The sequence below is a fragment of the Diabrotica virgifera genome, chromosome 1, assembly GCF_917563875.1.
Source record: "Diabrotica virgifera virgifera chromosome 1, PGI_DIABVI_V3a".
In the NCBI taxonomy this organism is placed as follows: Eukaryota; Metazoa; Arthropoda; class Insecta; order Coleoptera; family Chrysomelidae; genus Diabrotica; species Diabrotica virgifera.
In genome coordinates, this window is record NC_065443.1 from 315,943,266 (window position 1) to 315,964,363 (window position 21,098).

General features: G+C 34.4%; 1 protein-coding gene and 1 long non-coding RNA gene across 4 annotated transcripts in view; one reads left to right on the plus strand and one right to left on the minus strand.

Annotated features, from left to right (window-relative positions):
• Positions 1-16,853, plus strand: part of LOC126879248 (synaptic vesicular amine transporter) — a 332,565-nt gene extending 315,712 nt beyond the window's left edge. For all 3 annotated transcript variants that reach the window (XM_050642307.1, XM_050642308.1, XM_050642309.1), the window contains exons 10-11: positions 9,358-9,491; positions 13,712-16,853. In XM_050642307.1, the coding sequence (XP_050498264.1) occupies positions 9,358-9,491; positions 13,712-13,780 (203 nt within the window). In that variant the 3' untranslated portion in view covers positions 13,781-16,853. The remainder of the gene's footprint in view (positions 1-9,357; positions 9,492-13,711) is intronic.
• LOC114334927 (uncharacterized) lies at positions 4,966-7,680 on the minus strand. Its single transcript, XR_007696015.1, has 3 exons — positions 7,215-7,680; positions 6,962-7,156; positions 4,966-5,147 (listed from the first exon to the last, which is right to left on the minus strand). It is a non-coding gene; the product is annotated as an uncharacterized LOC114334927 (long non-coding RNA).
• Positions 16,854-21,098: the final 4,245 nt, after the last annotated feature.

Consider the following 21,098-nt stretch of genomic DNA (forward strand, 5'->3'; position numbering starts at 1 on the left):
TTTCTACAATGTATCAATTTCTACAATTCCGTACGTCAATGAATTAAGCAAAACGTGTTTTTATACCGACTCTGACGGTATAAAAGACGGAACAAAAAGCCTATTTGGATTATTATTCTCGGAGCGTTGATCGGGGAATAATAAACAACAACAACAAGGCATAAGAGGTGAGTTTAAGTATATGCTGACCATTTTCTGCAACCCTTCAACCCCCGTCGTCTTGGTGCGTTGAACGAATCCGACGGTTTTTCCTTTTACCTATCCTATACGAGAGGTGATCGTAATTCCTTACATGTCTTTCCCCCTGGCGAGTTGAGCGAGATGTCCTCTCCTTATACGCCCATTTCATATTAATAAAAGTAATTCCTAATCCACGCGATCGTCGGTATTATTCATTCATGTACCAAATATCGTCACATCGACCCAAACCTAATGTCCGATACGAAGATTATAAATGGAGGTAAACAGCGTATATCCACAATGTTTACATTTGCAAGAAAGCGCAAAACATACAGACTAGTCAATAAACTATAAAAAAAATTATTTCCATTACGTCGAATTCCACATTATTGGTATATTATAATATGTAAATCCAAATCTATTACTGGGTATTAGTACTGTTAAGAAATTATTTACCTAATGTATAATAATGGGAGTTACGACTTAAACGAGTTACGACGAGCAAAACAAAAATCGTAAGTGATTACAAAAATAGTATATTCCGTATTTAAAAATGCAAAAACCAAATCACAATGTTTGGAACAAAAAAAGAACTCTTGTTTTTCATTATCCCGTTTTAAACCCTCAAAATACCATTTAATATAAAAATGGAGCTACAATTGTTTAGCACTACCGCATACGAAAGCATACTATCTAATATACGCACGTATTTATGGAGTTGCTATGGATATACTACTGTTTACCTCAATTGACTAATGGAGTTGCTACTGTTTCTAAACGCCTTACCTAGGCAACGCTGGATGTACGATTTTTTGCCACAATATGCTATGAAAATCTGCCAACAAGAGCGTGGTATTAACTCCATTTCGGAAAAAGTGGAATTACGACTGTTTACCTCCAGAAATACATACTGGTACAGAAATATATTTTATTAACGAAATTAACGAGTAATTAAAGCGAATTATCTTAACTTTTGCATGTTTTGATTCTAAATAAAAATGTCTTAAAAAATTAACCTTGTCTTGGACTTTATTTTGTTACCCGAGAGTTTCGCATTGGACGAGATCGTTAGAGTTTTTACTCTTTGTTCTCATTGAAAACCCCTGTTCTCATTACGTTCAGATGGATGACGTCACTATTATGACATATATGCCAAAAAATCATACTTGAAAAATAAAACTCGACCTGTTTCAAGATGTCTCCAAATTCGCCCATTATCGAACAAATTAATTTATGTCATAATTTTGCGTCTCACTTATTTCTTCTCTTATAATTTTTTTTCTGATCTAACTTACCCATAAGGCCTCTCGTCCTTTAAAAATACTACCTTTACTTCTAATTATAAATATTACCAATTTGTTTCTTTACCTTCACCTATTAGATAACCTAATCTAGATATGCCGTAAGCGCGGTACCCATAAACACAAAACACACTGCACAAAAATGGCAAGTAGTAGCTAGATATTAAAGCAATTGGCAGGCTTATGAACGAGCAAATCAGGAAACAAAACCTGTCGATTTTTTTCGAAACAAAAAGTAAAGCGAAAAATTGGCGAAAGCACACACACGCCGCGTAATGATAATGAAGTGTGCCGGTGAGCGAATTAATACAGTGAACTAGTGTCTTTGAATTTAATTACCAGTGGCGTGGTCGAAATAGTTGAACGATATTATTAACTCTTTTCAATGTAATCATCACGTGTAGTAATCATTATTATGAACACTGGCAATGATCAAAGCTATCGATTGTTTTGAGTTCATTTTCAATTTCATCATTTCTAACCCATGTTCCATAACATCTTCTTTGTGTATTTTCAGCTCCCCCAGAATTGTTTTAATATGCAGCGATTTCTCTTCTTTCTAGTTTTTCCGTGTCAGTTCAATATTTACTTTTTTAAATAAATATGTTAGTATCCTTGTTTTCTAAAGATGTTCTCATTATTTTTACTCGACGCCATATTTACAGCTTCTTCTTCTTCAGGTGCCATCTCCGCTACGGAGGTTGGCAATCATCATAGCTATTTTAATTTTTGAGGCAGTAGCTCTAAATAGTTGTTTCGAGCTGCATCCAAACCACTCTCTCAGGTTCTTCAACCATGAAATTCGTCTTCTTCCGATGCTTCTTCTGCCATCTATCTTTCCCTGCATTATGAGTCGTAGGATGCCATACTTCTCGCCCCGCATCACATGTCCGAGATACTGTAGCTTCTTTTCTTTAATTGTAAGTTCAACTTCCTTTTCTTTACCTATTCTTCTCAGTACTTCATTGTTTGTAACTCTATCTACCCAGGAAACCTGTTACAGCAGAAACAAAAAATAGCGCAAATATACTGAATCGACAAATTAAATAGATACGAAGACAACATAGAAGCCAAAATTGGGAAAATCACGTAAAATATAAAGAAACGGGGCCAACATATCCAAGAGATATGGAGACTCTAAAGAACATTAAGAAAAGATATAAGAAGAAATAATAAAACGCACATCACCGAGAGAAATAAGTAAACTGCTCAGAAAAAGTTCACCCGAAAAAGTACCTGATCCAGACGAGCACAGTGCTCTGAAAAATCTTCCTACGAAAGTAAACAAGAATCTACAGGTCGAGCAAGTCTCGTAAATTTCACGATTGCGAGCCACGATTCACGCAACCGTGTTTGCGTACTTGTGTTTCAAGTTGCGTGGTCGTGCGGAGTTATATTTACCAATTCGCGCAATCCGCAATCGTACAATACGCAATAGTACTTGAGACGCTGTGTCAGGGTCAGGTGAGGTGTTTGAAAATTGAAAATTTGTGTAACTTGATTGCTTGATCTTGATTCTGTGGTGTGAAGGTGGTTAAACTTTTGTTTTATTTTTTTTTTGTTTTGTTTGTTTTTGTTGTTGCGAATATATCGCAGAAAGTTTTTAGATGAAGTAATTGTATGATGAAGATAACACAGAAAATACAAGAGGGCAGAATACTTTGCAAAACAACTGTTACAATTTGAAATCAACAATTTGTTGTTGTCTTGCAGGTAAAAAAAGTGACTTTTTAAAAAAATTATATCTTGGAAACTAAAAATTATTTTTATTTATAATTGAAACATGTAAAAGTATAGTACTCTCAAAAAAATTTCAGCCAAAAATATTCATTTTTGTAGAGTTGACTGCAATTTTTCAACAACAGTCCTTTTTTGCGGTGAGCAGCATAACAAGTAAAGTCTCATCTGAAATCAAAGTTTCTTGTAGTTTATACCTCTGGCTAGTGAATGAACAAAGGATTTTTTATTAGATGAGGTCATTTTTGTTTTATAAAAAAAACTACTTTAAAAATGAGAAAAATTGGGGTCAAAAATGTGTTTAAACTTATGTAAAATCTTCAAATTTCATTTTTTTTTAATTCCTTCGTTCATATTCTAGCCAGAGGTATAAACTACAAGAAACTTTTTGATTTCAGATGAGACTGGACTTAGTTATGCTGCCAACGCTAAAAAACTTAAACTCTACAAAAATGAATATTTTTGGCTGAAACTTTTTTTGAGACTACCTTAAGTACTATACTTTTACATGTTCCAATTATAAATAAAAATAAATTTTAGTTTTCGAGATATAATTTTTTTAAAAAGTCACTTTTTTTACCCACAAGACCTATGTAACCCCTTAAAAAAATGTTTGGAAGAATATGTTTGATGGCCAAGATGCATACATATATTTAGAAGGAAAGTTCCTGATTTCTGTAGTATAATACATAATACCGAAGAGGAAGTAGCCCTAAGCGCCGGACTCCACTTGCGATTTGTAGTTGTGAAGATTGAACACATTCTTTCAAATAGAAGTCAATCCATGATTATTTAGTCACAAATGGATTGACTTGTATTTGAAACAATGTGTTCAATCTTCCTGATTACAAATCGCAAGTGGAGTGCGGCGGTAATAACACCAAAATATTCCATATAGGTCCATAGAAGGTACACAGACATTGAAAAATTCCTGGAATATCCCCGAAAACATGTTCCCTGAACATCCCAGGAAAATCCTGTGTCAGCATTTTAAACATTACCTGAATGTCTTATTGGAACATTCCATGAATGTCCACGAATGTTCTCTGGACATTCAAAATATATTTTGTAGACATTCCCTGGATATACCAGAAATACAGTGATGAGCGCTCTAATAACCGGCAAAATAGCACAAAAGATGTATTAAGTAGTGAGATAAAAAGACATGAAACTAGTCGAGCTGGGAAATTTAGCAATATTAACTTATACATTTAGATTGTATTGATTGTGTACCACCTTCAGACGTATCAGACGAGTTTGGAAACTACCACTGTCACAGTGACAGTTTTAGTTGACATACTCCTCCGATATGTGTAAAGGTGGGATCAATATAACGTAAATTTAAAGGTTAATTTCGCTAAATTTCCCAGCTCGACTAGTTTCATTTCTTTTTATCTCACAACTAAATATGTTGCCCATATTTTGCCGGTTATTAGGGCACTCATCACTGTACATCCTTGCTGATGTGACAATACCTCCTATCTGTTTTTTCATGAGTTTTGTATGAGAGATGGAAAAACATGTTTTAAGGTCACCTCCTGTGTTCATATGTAAGTTTTGACTTGTTTTGTAGTTCATAGATAGTTTAATTTACTACAAAACAAGTCAAAAAATATCATATGAAAACAGGAGGTGACCCTAAGACAAGTTTTTAGTCTCTCTTACAAAACTCATGAAAAAACAGATAGGATGTATTATTACATCACTGACGATATGTGGCCATACCAAATAATACATCCTTGATAAATACTTATAAACATTTTTATTGAACAAAATCTTTTCATACATTTTTTTAATGCAATTTACTGATATTCCTAAATATTTCAAAAAAATGTGTCACATTTGCTTTGTAAACCTTTCTTTTGCCTTTCGTAGCCACATATTCCGTTTCCTTCCTGGTTTTTTGTAGACCACTTCTCTCAGCTGATTCTAAAAAAAATAAAATAAATGGTAATTTTTCTATCCTTTACAATTAACAATCAGAAGAAATATTATTTACAGATAATGATATGCATAATAATAATAGGTTTGTTCTAGCATCAGTTTGAAACCATCAGCGAATAGTGGACCATCAGCACCAGCGAATAGTCCATCAGCGCGAGTAGAGGGGATCGCACTGGTGACTGTATTATGTTCTTTTACTGACCAACTGTTTGCTGATGGTTTTTGACTAGTTTGACTGTTTGCTAGAACAAACCTAATAATAATGAATATTTTGTATTTTGACAATGACATCTGATTTGGAAGTCAAAACATTAATAAAATTATTTTTTCAAGTTAACTTTCACATGCGCGTCTTAAAATTGTACTTTTAATACTTATATCATAAATAACTATTAAAACTATCTTAAGAGGAAACAGTATCGATCAACAGGTAGCGAAAATGTGTTCCAAGATTGCAGCTGTAATTTTGAATATTTTTTCAAGATATTTGGCACACATATTCGTAATATAATAAAGAATGGCGGTACAGAGCCCAATTTGAAAAATATATTAATATGTGGAAATTACTCTGTAATTAAATACAATATAAAAAAACGAGCTTGTACCGCCATTAAGAAGAACAAAAAAATACACTTTCTTCAAATACAACTTTTTTATCCGATTTTGTGTTATTTGGGAACTACTAAAATTTTTTATTTCATTAGTAGTTCCAAAATTACACAAAATCTAGGCATCGGATAAAAAAGTTTATTTGAAGAAAGTGTATTTTTTTGTTCTTCTTAATGGCGGTACAGGCTCGTTTTTTAAATATTGTATAATTACAGAGTAATTTCCACATATTAATATATTTTTCAAATTGGGCTCTGTACCGTCATTCTTTATTATTTTACGAATACGTGTGCCAAATGCCTCGAAAAAATATTCAAAATTACAGTGACAATCTTGGAACACGTTTTGGCTACCTGTTTATCGCTACTGTATTAAGTACCTTAAAACATTGTAATTTGCTAAACCAGTATATTTTACTCTACTACTACTCTACTAGCTACCTCATTTTCCACTGTTTCTAAAGACTTGTTTACATGGGTAGAGTTTTGAGGAGAGTAGAGTAGCGGTAGTACTCTACCAAAAATGGCTTGATACCATTCACATGAGGAGAGTACAAGTATAGTACTGATGCTAGTATAGTGAAACCGATTTTTGTATTTTTAAACACTCTTGATTATAAGTGCACCTTAAATTCTTAATTTTTTGCTTAAGCTCGTTTACTCCAAAGCCCCCTTTGCCATTCTTTCGACGATTTCATCCTCCACAGCTTGCTGCAAACTTTTATTTCTGTAGTATACACTACCTAAATTCCATAAACACTGGTATTCGCCGTATTATAGCTCTACAAGTTTTAAAGTTTCATCTTCGGTGAACTTCATTTTCACTATTTACACAAAACACAATTCCAGCCAGAATGACAGTGCCCCCATGTACTCTCCTACCTACTCTATTCTGCCATAATTGAGCGTGTTCCATGGGTAGAGTGTGCAGCCGAGTAGACATTTTGGCAGTAGTGGTGGTCATAGAGTAGTTATTTTGCCATAGGTTGCTAGTCACTCTACTTTAACTCCAACTATACACTCTACCAGCTATTCTACTGTGCTGAGCATTTTTACAGGTAGAGTTACTCTACTCTATCAAGTACTTGCATCATTACTCTACCCGTGTAAACAAGTCTTAAATCTACTGAATGAAAATCTACTTAATCTTAATCTACTCTTAATGAAAAATGTCTAAAATCATTTACCCACCTAGTATTATTGTAGAATTTAAGACAGTCCAGTGCCTTATAAATAATTTTAATATGAATATTTTTCCCTTTAATTCTCCTTTGATACCACTCCATTTTAGATTTTGGGGAACTTATTTCATTGTGTTTATAGCCCATATTTATTGAAGGAACCCAATCTGGAGATTGATATTATCGATTAAGTCGGCTGGTTTTCCTATAAGATTAAAATGTTAACATCTTCAAAAATCGTTACTGTTGTAATTGTAACTTACCAGATATAAAATGATTACAGCAGACAGGACAGGAAAATTTTCATTTCGCTAGCAAAACCTGTACATTGTATTGCATTTAACCATTGTTGTCTCTCAGATACCTTCTTTAGTTCAGTTTAAAAGTGAACTTTATCTTGACTTTATCACAATTACATACTTTGCATTTCACACTTCAAAACACAACACCAATGAAGCATAATATTATCTTTCTAAATTAATACTTCCAGAGAAAATGTTAAATTAATCTTTGTACAACACAAAATTACAAAGAAATACAACTAAAATTATCTAAAACTCATTAAGAACAGATAGAATAAATTTATCTTTTACACCCAGTAGCCATATTGACATATTGATTTAATTATTATGAATCAGTAGAAACGATTAATTTGGTAAATATAGCTCCGCACGACCACGCAACTCGAAACACAAGTACGCAAACACGGTTGCGTGAAGCGTGGCTCGCAATCGTGAAATTTACGAGACTTGCTCGACCTGTAGATTCTTGTCGAAAGTAATGGTATATTCACCAAACATAACAAAGTCAATACTAAAATGGAGGCCCTTTTCAAATCGAGGCCCACGTTATCATGATACCGAATCCAGGAAAGAACAACATATTTCCACAAAATTACAGTTAGCAAAATAGTAGAATGAGTCATCAAAACCAGACTCCAATCAAAAACAGACAGGCTAAGATTATTCTTAGAAGCATTATTCTCGTGATTTACAAGTACTCACATTTACAGATTCAACGGCAAGCAATATACTGCAGCGGCCTTCTGGATCTAAGCAAACACTTCGACAGATTGTGGCATGAAGGATTGACATACAAATTGAAAGATTATTGATACATGGGGGGCCATGATGACAGTCATCTTGAAACTAAGAGATCTAAGGTTCAAGTTAGCTCTGAACATTGAACTCAGGAAGCTGGAGTGCCATAGTGGGTGGTCTTATTACCCCTACTTTATAGAAAATGTACAGCAGACGTCGCAAATACAGGAACCTGAATATAGCTGTAAGAAATCTGCAGATAGTAGAGAAAACTAGCTATTACTTAATCCATAGAAGATTTTTAGGCTTTGCTTGTGTTAGGGTTTTCAGATCACTCAAGCGTCCTAACATGACTTAACGACCACTCACGTAGTCGGGACATACGGCTCTACGTGCCCTCCGAGGCCCAGTTAAATTATAAATTGTAAAATCTATCGGGAAGCGAACTCAAAACGTTGGTTACAACAATAAAAAATCAAATAATACAAAAAAAAAACTCTCATGTTTATCTTTTTTAACTATTTAGAATGGGAAATAAGCCACAATATTATTAAAAAATGATTTTTATTAACGTTTCGACGCCCAAATCGGGTGCCGTTGTCAAAATACAAAATACTATTAATATAAACAAAAATGTTGTTGCTTAGTAAAAAAATTCTTCTAATAATTTATTTAATTTGACTCATTTATATCGGCAATTCAGATACATATGATACATTTTAAAGTAGAAGACTTTAAAATGATATTGCCAATATTTATGAGTTGCATTCCTGGGACGACTTTACTGAAAGATAGTTAGTTCTAAATAAAATAAAAATTTTAATGTCACCGTTGCATGTGGTTGTCTTTTTAAAGACAGACATGCTATGATTTTTTTGTGACGGATATTCTTGAGTTGGGGTTGATTTCATGTAATCGAATGAACTATCTTTCAGTAAAGTCGTCCCAGGAACGCAACTCATAAATATTGGCAATATCATTTTAAAGTCTTCTACTTTAAAATGTATCATATGTATCTGAATTGCCGATATAAATGAGTCAAATTAAATAAATTATTAGAAGAATTTTTTTACTAAGCAACAACATTTTTGTTTATATTAATAGTATTTTGTATTTTGACAACGGCACCCGATTTGGGCGTCGAAACGTTAATAAAAATCATTTTTTAATAATATTGTGGCTTATTTCCCATTCTAAATAGTTAAAATTGTAAAAATGCCACAAGAAAATAGCTTCAGAACAACACTCATGTTTATCCCTGTAAAAAAGATATTTTTATGAGTAATTTTATTTTTTTACAATTGCTTGTTTTGTCTATATTTATAGTAATAACATTTAAGTTTCTGTAATGTACTTTTTGTTGTAGGTCCTGCCATGAGCGGTACCTTGGTGAAAAACATCGGCTTCGAATGGATGTTGTTTGGTATCGCCATTTTGAATTTCTTGTATGCGCCACTCCTGTATTGCCTGAAGAGTCCTCCGACAAAGGAAGAGAAACGGGTAAGAGGGATATTCATTCTAGGCATATGCTTCGATCGTAGTTAAAACGTTTAAAAAAACAGAATTTAAATCATTTAAATAATTTACTACATTTATACACATATAACATACTTTGAGATGGTTTAGTTCCAGATTCCGGCATTTAGCAAATACTGCCCAGAATATTGAACGATTGCCAAAACTCTTGTACGTTATATCTTCTTTCAATTTTTATGCGAAGTAACTTTCTGTAGTTTCTCTTCATAAAAGCGATGACGTTTTAATCCATAAGCTCAACTAACGCAACTGCGCCAACGAGAAATATATCCCCAGGAATTGACACAACACCAGAAGAAATACTTCAGTCACTAGATAACAAAGGATTTTAATACCATCCATTCTATCTGTGTTGCTATTTGGAATTCGGTAAAATGGTCATCTGATGGTGTGCCCCAATTTATATTCCACTACAAGCAAAAGAGCCTCAACCAAAGGTGGAAACTACTGGGTATTGTCACTAATAACCCATTCCAGTAAAATGTTGTTGTATCAAACATTCATTAAAAACTTACCTACATTATCAGATACCGCATAAACAAGCTGGACATGTAAAAATAAAAGATACACTTTACCGAATCCTGAACCTGAGACAACTGATTGAAAAGTCAAGAGAATTTTTAAGTACCTGTGATAATATACTGTGTTAACTACCAGAAGGCATTCGATTGTGTAGGCTAGAGAAACCATTGGTCAATTTTAAAAGAGATGGGTGCACCAATACACGTGGTGATACATATAAAAATCTGTACCAGTCTAATATGACAACAGTACATATGAATAAATCAGAAATTTTCAAGTCAGTTCAAAACAGAGAGGGGGTTAGACAAGGATGCGTTTACTTGCTCGACTTATTTAATATTTATGTAGAACATGTCATGAGGATGACTAAGAGGAGGATGAGCAGAAGGATCAGTCGATGGAATAACGGTGGCTGGTAGAAAAATTTCCAATTTAAGATATCTTGATATTTATTTATTTAGCGTATGGCTTAAGTACATCACAGAATATACAGTCGGAAAAATGAAAGAATACCCATGAACGAACATATAAAACACGCTGTATTTTCCTGCAATAATAAAATCCTGTAATAATTATTATTACATGTACTTGCGCTGGGCAATTTTCTTTGTGACACGGTGACAAGAAAATACAGCGTGTTGTTTATGTTCGTTCATGGGTATTCTTTCATTTTTCCGACTGTATTTAGATTTATGCATTATACAATATATCACAAACAGATATCCAATTTTTTTATATATTTATATACATATTTGATTGACCCTTCGGTTGCCATTACAAAGTATATAGGGTCGCCTGTGTATGCTCTGCGTGGGCAGTCCTGAAAAATGTTGCAGTACCGCAGTCACAAGAAGGCGAGGGAAGTTTACCCCACCTGTAGAGGGAGTCGGCGCATCTTCCACAATTTGTTCGAATTCGATTAAGGGCTGCCCAAATCTTACGGGGACGTTCAAATTTGCCAGTTTTTTTCTATGATGTCCGATACTCTATGGTAATGCGGATCTGTCTTACTTTCCCAATCTTCTCTCCATCGGGTATTTAAGTTAAAGTTAAATTGCTGCAGCGCTTGAGCAGATTGTAGAGGGGGTAACCTGGATCGGAGACGGTTCCCAAGAATATCTTGGATGTCGGTGTGGACTAGAATCTGGCGACTGTCCATTATTTTGTTATATTCTTTACCCAATGCATGTTCGCGGCGTAGGTTGGGTGGTGCTATATTACTAAGGGTAGGTAGCCACATTGTAGGGGTGGGCTTAATTGTGCCTGTTATCATACGCATAGCACGGTTTAGTTGAGTGTCGACCAGGTGGGTATGCCTGCTATTTAGCCATACTGGTTCAGAGTATTCTGCCACCGGATATATCAGGCCAAGAGCAGAGGATCTTAAAGTTGATGCTGTGGACCCCCATGTAGTGCCGCAGAGTTTCTGTATTATATTGTTGCGTGTTTTTAATTTTGCTGCTGTTTTCGTCAGGTGTTCTCTGAATGTGAGCGTTCTGTCTAGAGTAACCCCAAGGTATTTCGAGTATTTATTCTGTTTCAACAGCTTGTAATTAAAACACACTCGCAATTCTCTGTTTGCCAGCTTGTTGTTGGGATGAAAAGCTGATACTTCAGTTTTTGTAGTACTCGGTTGTAGTCTCCATTTCTTAAAGTATTCGCTGAGCATGGATAGGTCTTTTGTGAGAGTGATTTCTGTAGTTTCTAAATATTGGTGGCTTGTTGCAAGGGTCCAGTCGTCAGCATATCCAAACTTCCGAGATTCCGTTTCAGGCATGTCAGCAATATAGAGGCTGAAAATTAAAGAGGCAAGGACAGAACCCTGTGGGAGGCCATTGTTAAGTTTCATCTGTCTACTCGTCTCCTTTCCCATTATAACCTGGAAGGCCCTGTTTGTCAGCATGTTGTCAATGAGGTTAACTATCATTCTGCAGAGGATAATACGGGCCAGTTTATATATTAATCCCTGTCTCGAAACAGTATCATATGCTGCAGTTAGATCTATGAATACTGTCTCTATCTTTTGTTTCTTTTGAAAACTAGCTTCTATAAAAGTTGTTAATGACAGCACTTGGTCCGTACAGCTTCGATGAGGGCGGAAGCCAGCTTGTTCATTGGGGACGTTTTCTAGTATCCTGTGACTAATTCTGTTGAGGAAAAGCTCTTCTAATAGTTTATATACCATGCTGAGTAGAGCTATGGGGCGGTAGTTTCTGGCTTATCGTTTGATTTGCCGGTTTCGGAATTGCAATTATCTTTGTTCGCTTAAGTGAGAAAGTAATATTACCTGACTGAAGTATATCATTAAAGAACATTGCAAGCCACTGTTTCGTGTATGCACCACTGTGTATCAAGAACTCAGGATGGATACCATTAAACCCAGGTACTTTACCTGATTTCATTTCTTTCAGCGCATGTGTGAATTCAGAAATAAGTATTCTTGGAGTTAATAACTCAGAAATATTCTTGGACTCAGAAATAAGTATCTGTAAGGACACTTCTCGCATTTGCTAGTTGTCTGGCATTGGTATCTTTTGAGACGAAACATAGGTCTGGGTTATATTCTTTTCTCCATGCAGCTGATTTAAATGTTCCTCTGTCTTTGGCATCAAAAACTAGATATGTGTTTTGCTCTTCGGACCATTATACTAGTGCCTCCCCATTTTCATCATTCGTGGTGTACTTCCACATTTCGTGGTGGCTGTTGAAGTCGCCGGTGTATATAGTAGGATGTGGATGAGTCTTTAGCACTTCTGGGTTCCATGTAGTAGCTGGAGGTTGATATATGTTAATTACGGTAATCTCTGCAATTTTGGTGACCACTTCATGTATATTCTTCAGGAAATTCTTCTTCTACCTATGGATCTTCTCCTCTTAATTTTGTCCTGCATTATGAGCCGTAATATCTCATATTTTTTACCTCTAGTAATGTGGCCCAAATATTCCAGCTTTCTTGTTTCGATGTTCTTTATCACCTCTTAATCCTTTTGTAGCCTTCTTAGCACCTCTGCACTGTATTTTCAAAATCCTTTTATAGCACCACATCTCAAATACTTCTAACTTCTTTGTGTTGTCTACTTTCAGTGTCCAGCTTTAAATTCCATACAACAAAGTAGAGAACACGTAGCATCTTAAGGCTCTTATTCTCAGCTAACGAGGAAGGTCTCGATTAACAATCATTTTTTTTTTCATTTTTATGAATTTCTTTCTTGCAATTTCGATGCTTGTCCTGATTTCTCTACCGTGGTCGTTGCTTTCTGTTACCCAGGTTCCCAGATATTTGTAGGTGTTTACTCTTTCTACTTGTTTTCTCTCGATATCTAGCCTTCCTACTGTGTGTTGTACAGATTGAATAACAATGGAGACAACACGCAACCCTCTCTAACACCTCTTTTAATTTCTATGGTTTCACGCATTTCATATACATATTCTTATTTTTGTTCTCTTGTTTTCTCAATGTTTTCTTCTTGCTTCCACTTATTTGTTTCGTTATTATTTTTCCTTATGGTGTTGTTTACTTCTTTACATTCTACAGTTTGTCTTTTTCCTTGTTCTAGGAAAGATTTTCTTTTATTCATGTAAGTTGATTGTAAGTTTTTTAGTGTTATTAAAAAATATTGAGTCAACTAATTATGAAAGTCAACTGATCTGTTTTGTTTCAGTCGCTGTTGATGGAAGAAAAATCGTCAGTGAGATACGTCACATACCAGAATGAAGAAGAAGACGAATAGTAACGTTAAATATATCCCACAGTAGAATAAATCAAATTGTAAAGAGATTATAACTGTTTGAAGATTAAAACATTCCTAGATATTATTGTACAAAAAAAATATTGAAAATAGAAATAGATTTATTGATGTTCTTACTAGTAACAAACTTATTAACAATCTTATTAATTTTTATTAATTTGTTAATGATTTTCTATAATTGCTTATTTCTTTATAATAATCCGATAGGAGTAACGCACAATTTTTCCAAATTTTACCAGTGAAGCGGTGGGGATCACGAAAAGCATATGACTCGGTCAAGTATCTGGATCTTCCCACTGCGTCGACTGTTTCACAAGGGTCCCTGTCGCGGGTTGTGTGAATGGCTGCACGCAACTCTTTCCCCCCAAATCGGGAGACGGGGCAATCAGACGCCCTTGGACGTTTCGGCAAAATTCAAGCACACATTTTCAACTCATAGTTCTCCTATCATTAGCCCGAATAATGATTGCCAAAAGTATATTTAGTATGTATTTATTGGTGTTTATACTTGAATCTAACGAAGGTGATTTTCAGAATTTTTAATTGAGGATAAAGAAGCCTTTGGAAGGAATTTTGTGAATGAGATTAGAAGTTTTAAGGAACAGTACAAGTTTTGGAAGATGTTGGTGAAATTATCTTGAATAATGAACTTAGCCACAAAAGTTTTGCACCAATAAATGATGCTAGTTTTTTTAGTTGATTTTCTCGTGAGTGGATTAACGGATTCCGTTAATTTTTTTAAATATTTTAGATTGTTCTTTGTTATTTACACTGTTAATCAAAAGTTTACTCAAACTCCTATTTTGAGCTTATATTAGGTGAAAGAAAAGAAATATTTTTCTTTCTGTTAAGGTTGAGACACCCTGTAAGGAGGAAAGGGTACAATGGTGGATATACATCGAAATCATGTTATAGTCTCAGGTTTTGAAAATAACTGATTTTTTTAAATGTTCCTGCTATCTTTAAAAACAAAGAAACTAGACGATTTGACTCTTTGGCATGTGATTTAACTGAAAAAATACTAAAGTAAAAATAAAAAATAACAACAGTTAACAAAAGTTTAAAAACACAATGAAAAATAACGTAAAATAATATCGCATGTTTTCTCTCAAATTATTCGTATAACAACTTCAAATTGCATAGGCATGCTGGAGATCAAGCAGGCTTTTTAAATTTGGTCTATAGAGTTTTAGATAGCAGTAATCACAGTTTCCATATCTTGCAGACACAACATCATACACAGAGACGATAGGTGGAACAAGGAAATACTACATTGGAGACCATACGAATACAAAAGAAGTAGAGGAAGACCACAGATCAGACGGGTTGATGATTTAAAGAGGCAATCCGGTCCCAGATAGATGAACTTAGCTCTGGACAGTTACAAATGAAGACACGAAGAAGAGGCCTACGTCCAAAAATAGATAAAATGGGCTACATAGATAGATAGATATCTTGCAGGGAAACAGGAAGGGGCTGACGAAGTCTTAATCGTCTATCAGCAATTTGCCATAAGTTATCAATAGGATTATTGTCGGGACACTGAGGGGGCCAATTCAATATCTGAATACTTACCCCATATAAATATTGCATAATGACATGTAATGATCATGAATGAGGAGTCCTTGCCTTATCATGGATTAAGATGAAATTCTTTTCTATATAAACTGCGAAAGTGCGAAATATCTATATAAACTGCGAAAGGAATAAAGTGTTCAAAGAGAGAATATCTCTGCAATGTACCTTTCGCTATGTAAATGGCCTCCACGTAGACACCAAATCGTTCTGACTGTCAGGAAAGTTCCATTTCAAAACATCACAGAGCCTTCATTAAACAATTTCGTCTCTTTTATGCTGTGCTGTGCATTCCGCTCACCTGGTCGACAAATAACTGTTATAAGTGTCGAGCAGAACTATTTGTTATGTGTCTTTCTGTTTTTAAAGTTTTGTTGACTGTTATTTTTATTGCTAATGTAGTATTGTTTCAGTTAAAATATGTGTTAAAGAATAAAACCATCTATTTGCTTTGTTTTTAAAGATATTAGGGAATTTCAAAAAACAAAATGTTTTCACAAGACATAAAACTTACAACATAATTTTGATGTATATTTACCCTTATGCCTTTTCCCTCCTACAGGGTGTCTCAAACTTAACATAAGAAAAACATTTCGTTTCTTCCATCTTTTCCATAAGCCCAAAAAAAAAGTTTGATTTAACATTTGCCTAACGGTGTAAATATCAAAGAAAAATCTAAAATAATAAAAAAATTAGCGGAATCCGTTAATTGATTCACGAGAAAATCAACTATGAAAATGAGCATAATTATTGGTACGTCAAAACGCCTGCGGTTAAGTTTATTATCGTCTTGTATATTTAAAGTACAATGTTAAAATTACATACCAAAGAAAGAAGAAGAAGACACATTTGAAGTATATATTTTGTCAAAATCTATCAAAGCTTTCCGTTTGTATTATACATTTTAGATAGCTTGCCTTCTGCCTTCTTCATCTGCAACAAAATTTTGTTTAGTGGGTTCTGGACATCACCTAAAAGTAGATTCCTTTAGAAAAATAATATGTAAACACAATATCTGTAGAGAATCCAAAAATCATTCTAAGAGAATTGCTGAGGCCAATCAAAAACAGTATTGGGCTAAGAACGGTATGCAGTAAGGGGACCTAAGAAATGTATGTCGCTTATCCTATAACCACTCAGCTATATGTTTGTGTTAAATGTACTTTTAAAGACGAAAAATCTGATGATGAAAAATCTCAGACGATTATTGCTATGGGACAATAATCTCTGCCCAACCTACAAAACAAAAAAGATTTTTGTTCTAAAGCTGGTGAGGGTCCGAAAAAAGACGCAGAGGCGTCTTTTGTCATTATTTCTCCTAAACTGTAGGACCACTAGGGTGCCTCGTTTAGACGAACTAGCTTGCTGTTGCATGTTAGAAAGTTTATTATAGAAACCTGTTAATCATGTTATAAATGTTTGATGTTTATAACCGATATGTGGTACTATATCAATAAAATAACTTCTAAAAACACAATAACATTTTTTTATTTTTCCTTCGATGTTATTCTATTTGTTCCAGACCCGGTCAATAGCAACAATAAATATAAAAGAATAACTAGAGAAATGAATTCTTAACCTAGAAAAAACGATGCAAAATACTATCGAAGCCAGCTCCACAGACAAAGAAACCCCAGTAATGAAAGGAAGATTCAGGGAAATCACCATCGATCTGAAAGAACGGATACAGGAAAAAACAAGAAAAGAAGAAGAGCCAATAGAACAAGAAACCAAGAAGACAAAAGAAGACAAAAAGAAAAGGGGGAGCTCAAAAAACCATAACGACGATCATCGAAATGAAAACTGGAAAAAATAGGTATATCCAGCAACTAAACCCAAATAAATCCGCATTCGGGAAGCTATCTAAAATACCAAGTAAAAATAAAAAACCAATCCCACGTTGTCACGGAGAAAATGGACTTGTATACGCAGAAGAAGACAAATAGCGGAAGTTATGAAAAACATGCTAAAAAGGGGATGCGAAGATCTATAATTTATAGAAGTCGAAAGAAGATGTAGAATTCTAAAAAGAAGAAGGTGCAATATAGTATGTATTACACACACCTCCCCTGAAGAAACCAGACAGCTGATCAAGCGTATTAACGCCAAAAAAGCTCCAGGACCAGACAATATTACGAATGGGACTCTGATGAATCTACCAGCAAAAGCAATAGTATACATAACAAATGTTATCAACAACATCTTAAGATTCAGATATTTTTCTGTCGGATGAAAAGAAGCACACGTAATAATGCTTACATTTCGAATTATCGACCGATGAGTTTAGTACGATTTGAAATGGTAATGGTAATTCAAACTCAAATAGAGCTTCTCTGCCCAACCTAGAAAACAAAAATGATTTTTGTTCTAAAGCTGGTGAGGGTCCGAAAAATGACGCAGAGGCGTCTTTTGTCATTATTTCTCCTAAACTGTAGGACCACTAGGGTGCCTCGTTTAGACGAACTAGCTTGCTATTGCATGTTAGAAGGTTTATTATAGAAACCTGTTAATCATGTTATAAATGTTTGATGTTTATAACCGATATGTGGTACTATATCAATAAAATAACTTCTAAAAACACAATTACATTTTTTTAATTTCTTCACTTAACCTTCCAGCGTGCGTGCTATCCTAAATTTCACGACAAAAGCGCGTATTCAAGCACATACGACACAGTCAAGCGCATTGAGCGTCTAGGTATATGAGGTTTGGTGTGTTCCTAAATGCGTTTCCGAAATGAAAACCCTAAGAACAATAGTGGGGAAAAACAAGAAGAGACAGAGTGAGAAATATAGACATTAGAGAGCAATGCAAAATTCAAGATATTGTAAGATGGAGAAGGCAGCGCAAGAGGATGTGGTACAACCATGTAAGACGAATGGATGAGAATAGACAACCAAAAATCGCCCTAGAAAACAACCCGCCCGTTTCAAGACCCCCCGGAAGACCACGTAAAAGATGGAGGGATAGTTGGCAATCTACCTCCCAGAAAATTAACCAGAAGCAGCTTTAGAATTAAACAGATCGAAAGATCTCCAAAAAGTAAAAGAAGAAGAAAAACGTATGTTCCTACGGAAAATTTACGATACGTGCCGTTATCATGTAATTGTAGTTCATAATATCCTCGTACCTCTTTTTCCATGAAAATAGATACTGGACAGAGGCATAAATAACACTGGTGAGCTTTTGCATGCCGTAAAAGACAGACGTCTGACCTTAAGATAATTCGCCCACGCACTATAGGTGCATCAAAAGAAGAAGATAACGTAGAGTGGATACTGTAGACCAGATGTGTGCTGCTTACTCGGATTCTAGGATAACTAAGAGATGGTCGTGTATAGTTTTTTACAGTGTGATAAATATTGGCGGCATAAATGATCAATCTTATACAAATTGGTCTGTCCAGCGAAGGCTCCTAAATATCGAAGAGTTTTTCTGAAAAATTTGTGAGATCAACCATAAGTTATCTCAAGATATAAGTGCCATCCTCTAGGTGACTTAGTGTCGGTATGATGAACATACTAAAGAATAACAGAACATAAACCTTTCAAGTATACCGACAATGTGTAATGAAGACGAAAAGATCGTTAGGTTCAATGAAGTTTTGCCATTATCTGTCATTTACGTGCAAGAGTCATTCTATGGTTAAAAGAATAAGAATGTTAATTCTGACAGACTAAATATTAGATATATTTTTCAAGTGTTGTTTGTTTTTTTTTTACAAAAATCCCAATGCTAAAGTGAGGCAAGGGAGAGTTTAAGAGTATACCAACTACTTGTAAACCTACAAGATAAAACCGACAGGTTGTCCAAACTATAAAAAAATAGCAAATGAAAACATTGTTGCAATATTAACAGTAAAAATAAAAGAAGACCTACTCTAGGTTCGCTTTCAAGATGCAGTAGAAATAAACAAACCAAGATACGTTAAATACTATTAGGAGCACTCCCGAATCATAATTTACAATGTATAAACTTTGGAAATCATGATTTGGGATTTACAATGTATATACATTGTAAATTATGATTCGGAAGTGCTCCTAGTAGCATTTAACGTGTCTTGGTTTGCTTATTTCTACTGCATCTTGAAAGCGAACCTAGTGTAGAGGAATGCATTCTAAACTTAGAATAACTATATAAAATACTGCCGAGGTCAACACCACAGACGAAGAAACTCCAGCAACAAAAGAAAGATTCAGGGAAGTCAGAAGCGATCTGAAAGAACGGATAAAAGAAAAAACAAGAAAAGAAGAAGAGCCAACAGAACAAGAACCAATTATAATGATTATCGAAATGAAAACTGGGACAACTATATCCAGCAACTAAACCCAAATAAATCCGCATTCGGGAAGTTCTCGAAAATACTAAGTAAAATAAAAAAACAATATCACGTTGACACGGAGAAAATGGAACTGTGTATGCAGAAGAAGGCAAAGCAAAAGTCATGAAAAACATCCTAAAAAGAAGATATGAAGATCTATAATCGTTGATTGAATACACGAATTCGTGTATTCAGTCAACCGATATGTGGTACTATATCAATAAAATAACTTCTAAAAACACAATTATATATTTTTTAATTTTTTCCTTCGATGTTATTCTATTTGTTCCAGGCCTGATCAATACCAACAATAAATATAAAAGAAGAGCTAGAGAAATTAATTCTTAACCTAGAAAAAACGATACAAAACACTATCGACGGACAAAGAAATTCCAGTAATGAAAGGAAGATTCAGGGAAATTATCATCGATCTCAAAAGAACGGATACAGGAAAAAACAAGAAAAGAAGGAGAGCCAATAGAACAAGAAACCAAGAGGACAAAAGAAGACAAAAAGAGAAGGGGGAAGGCAAAAAACAATTACGACGATCATCGAAATGAAAACTGGGAAAAGTAGGTATATCCAGCAACTAAACCCAAATAAATCCGCATTCAGGAAGCTATCTAAAATACTAATTCATAGATGAAGTCGAAAAAAAATGTAGAATTCTAAAAAGAAGAAGTGTCAATATAGGTATTACACACACCACCCCTGAAGAGATCAGAAAAGATTATGAATAGAGCTCTGATGAATTTACCAGCAAAAGCAATAGTATACATCACAAATTTTATCAACAAAATCTTAAGATTAAGATATTTTTCTGTCAGATAGCTTACGGAAGAAGAGTATTAGTAAGAAGCACACGGAATAGTGCTTACATTTCGAATTATCGACCGATAAGCTTAGTACGATTTGAGTTGGTAATGGTAAGTAAAACTCAAATTGAGCTTTTTAGGCCACACTACAAAACAAAACAAAAATTGTTGTTCTAAAGCTGATGAGGGTCCGAAAAAAGACGTAGAGGCGTCTTTTGTCATTATTTCTCCTAAACTGTAGGACCACTAGCGTGCCTCGTTTAGACGAACTAGCTTGCTGTTGCATGTTAGAAAGTTTATTATAGAAACCTGTTAATCATGTTATAAAATGTTTGATGTTGTGGTACTATATCAATAAAATAACTTCTAAAAACACAATTAAGATTTTTAATTTCTTTCCTTAATACACTGACTTCCCCTAAAGATACACAAATAGCGAGGTCCAAACACAGAATACCATAAAACTTTTTCATGACTAAAACATAGTGTGATGTTTTATTTTAAATTTATTTAGTATTTTATATAACACTAAAAAACTATTTTATATACATACACTGAAAACATAATTAATTTATAATAATACTTATTA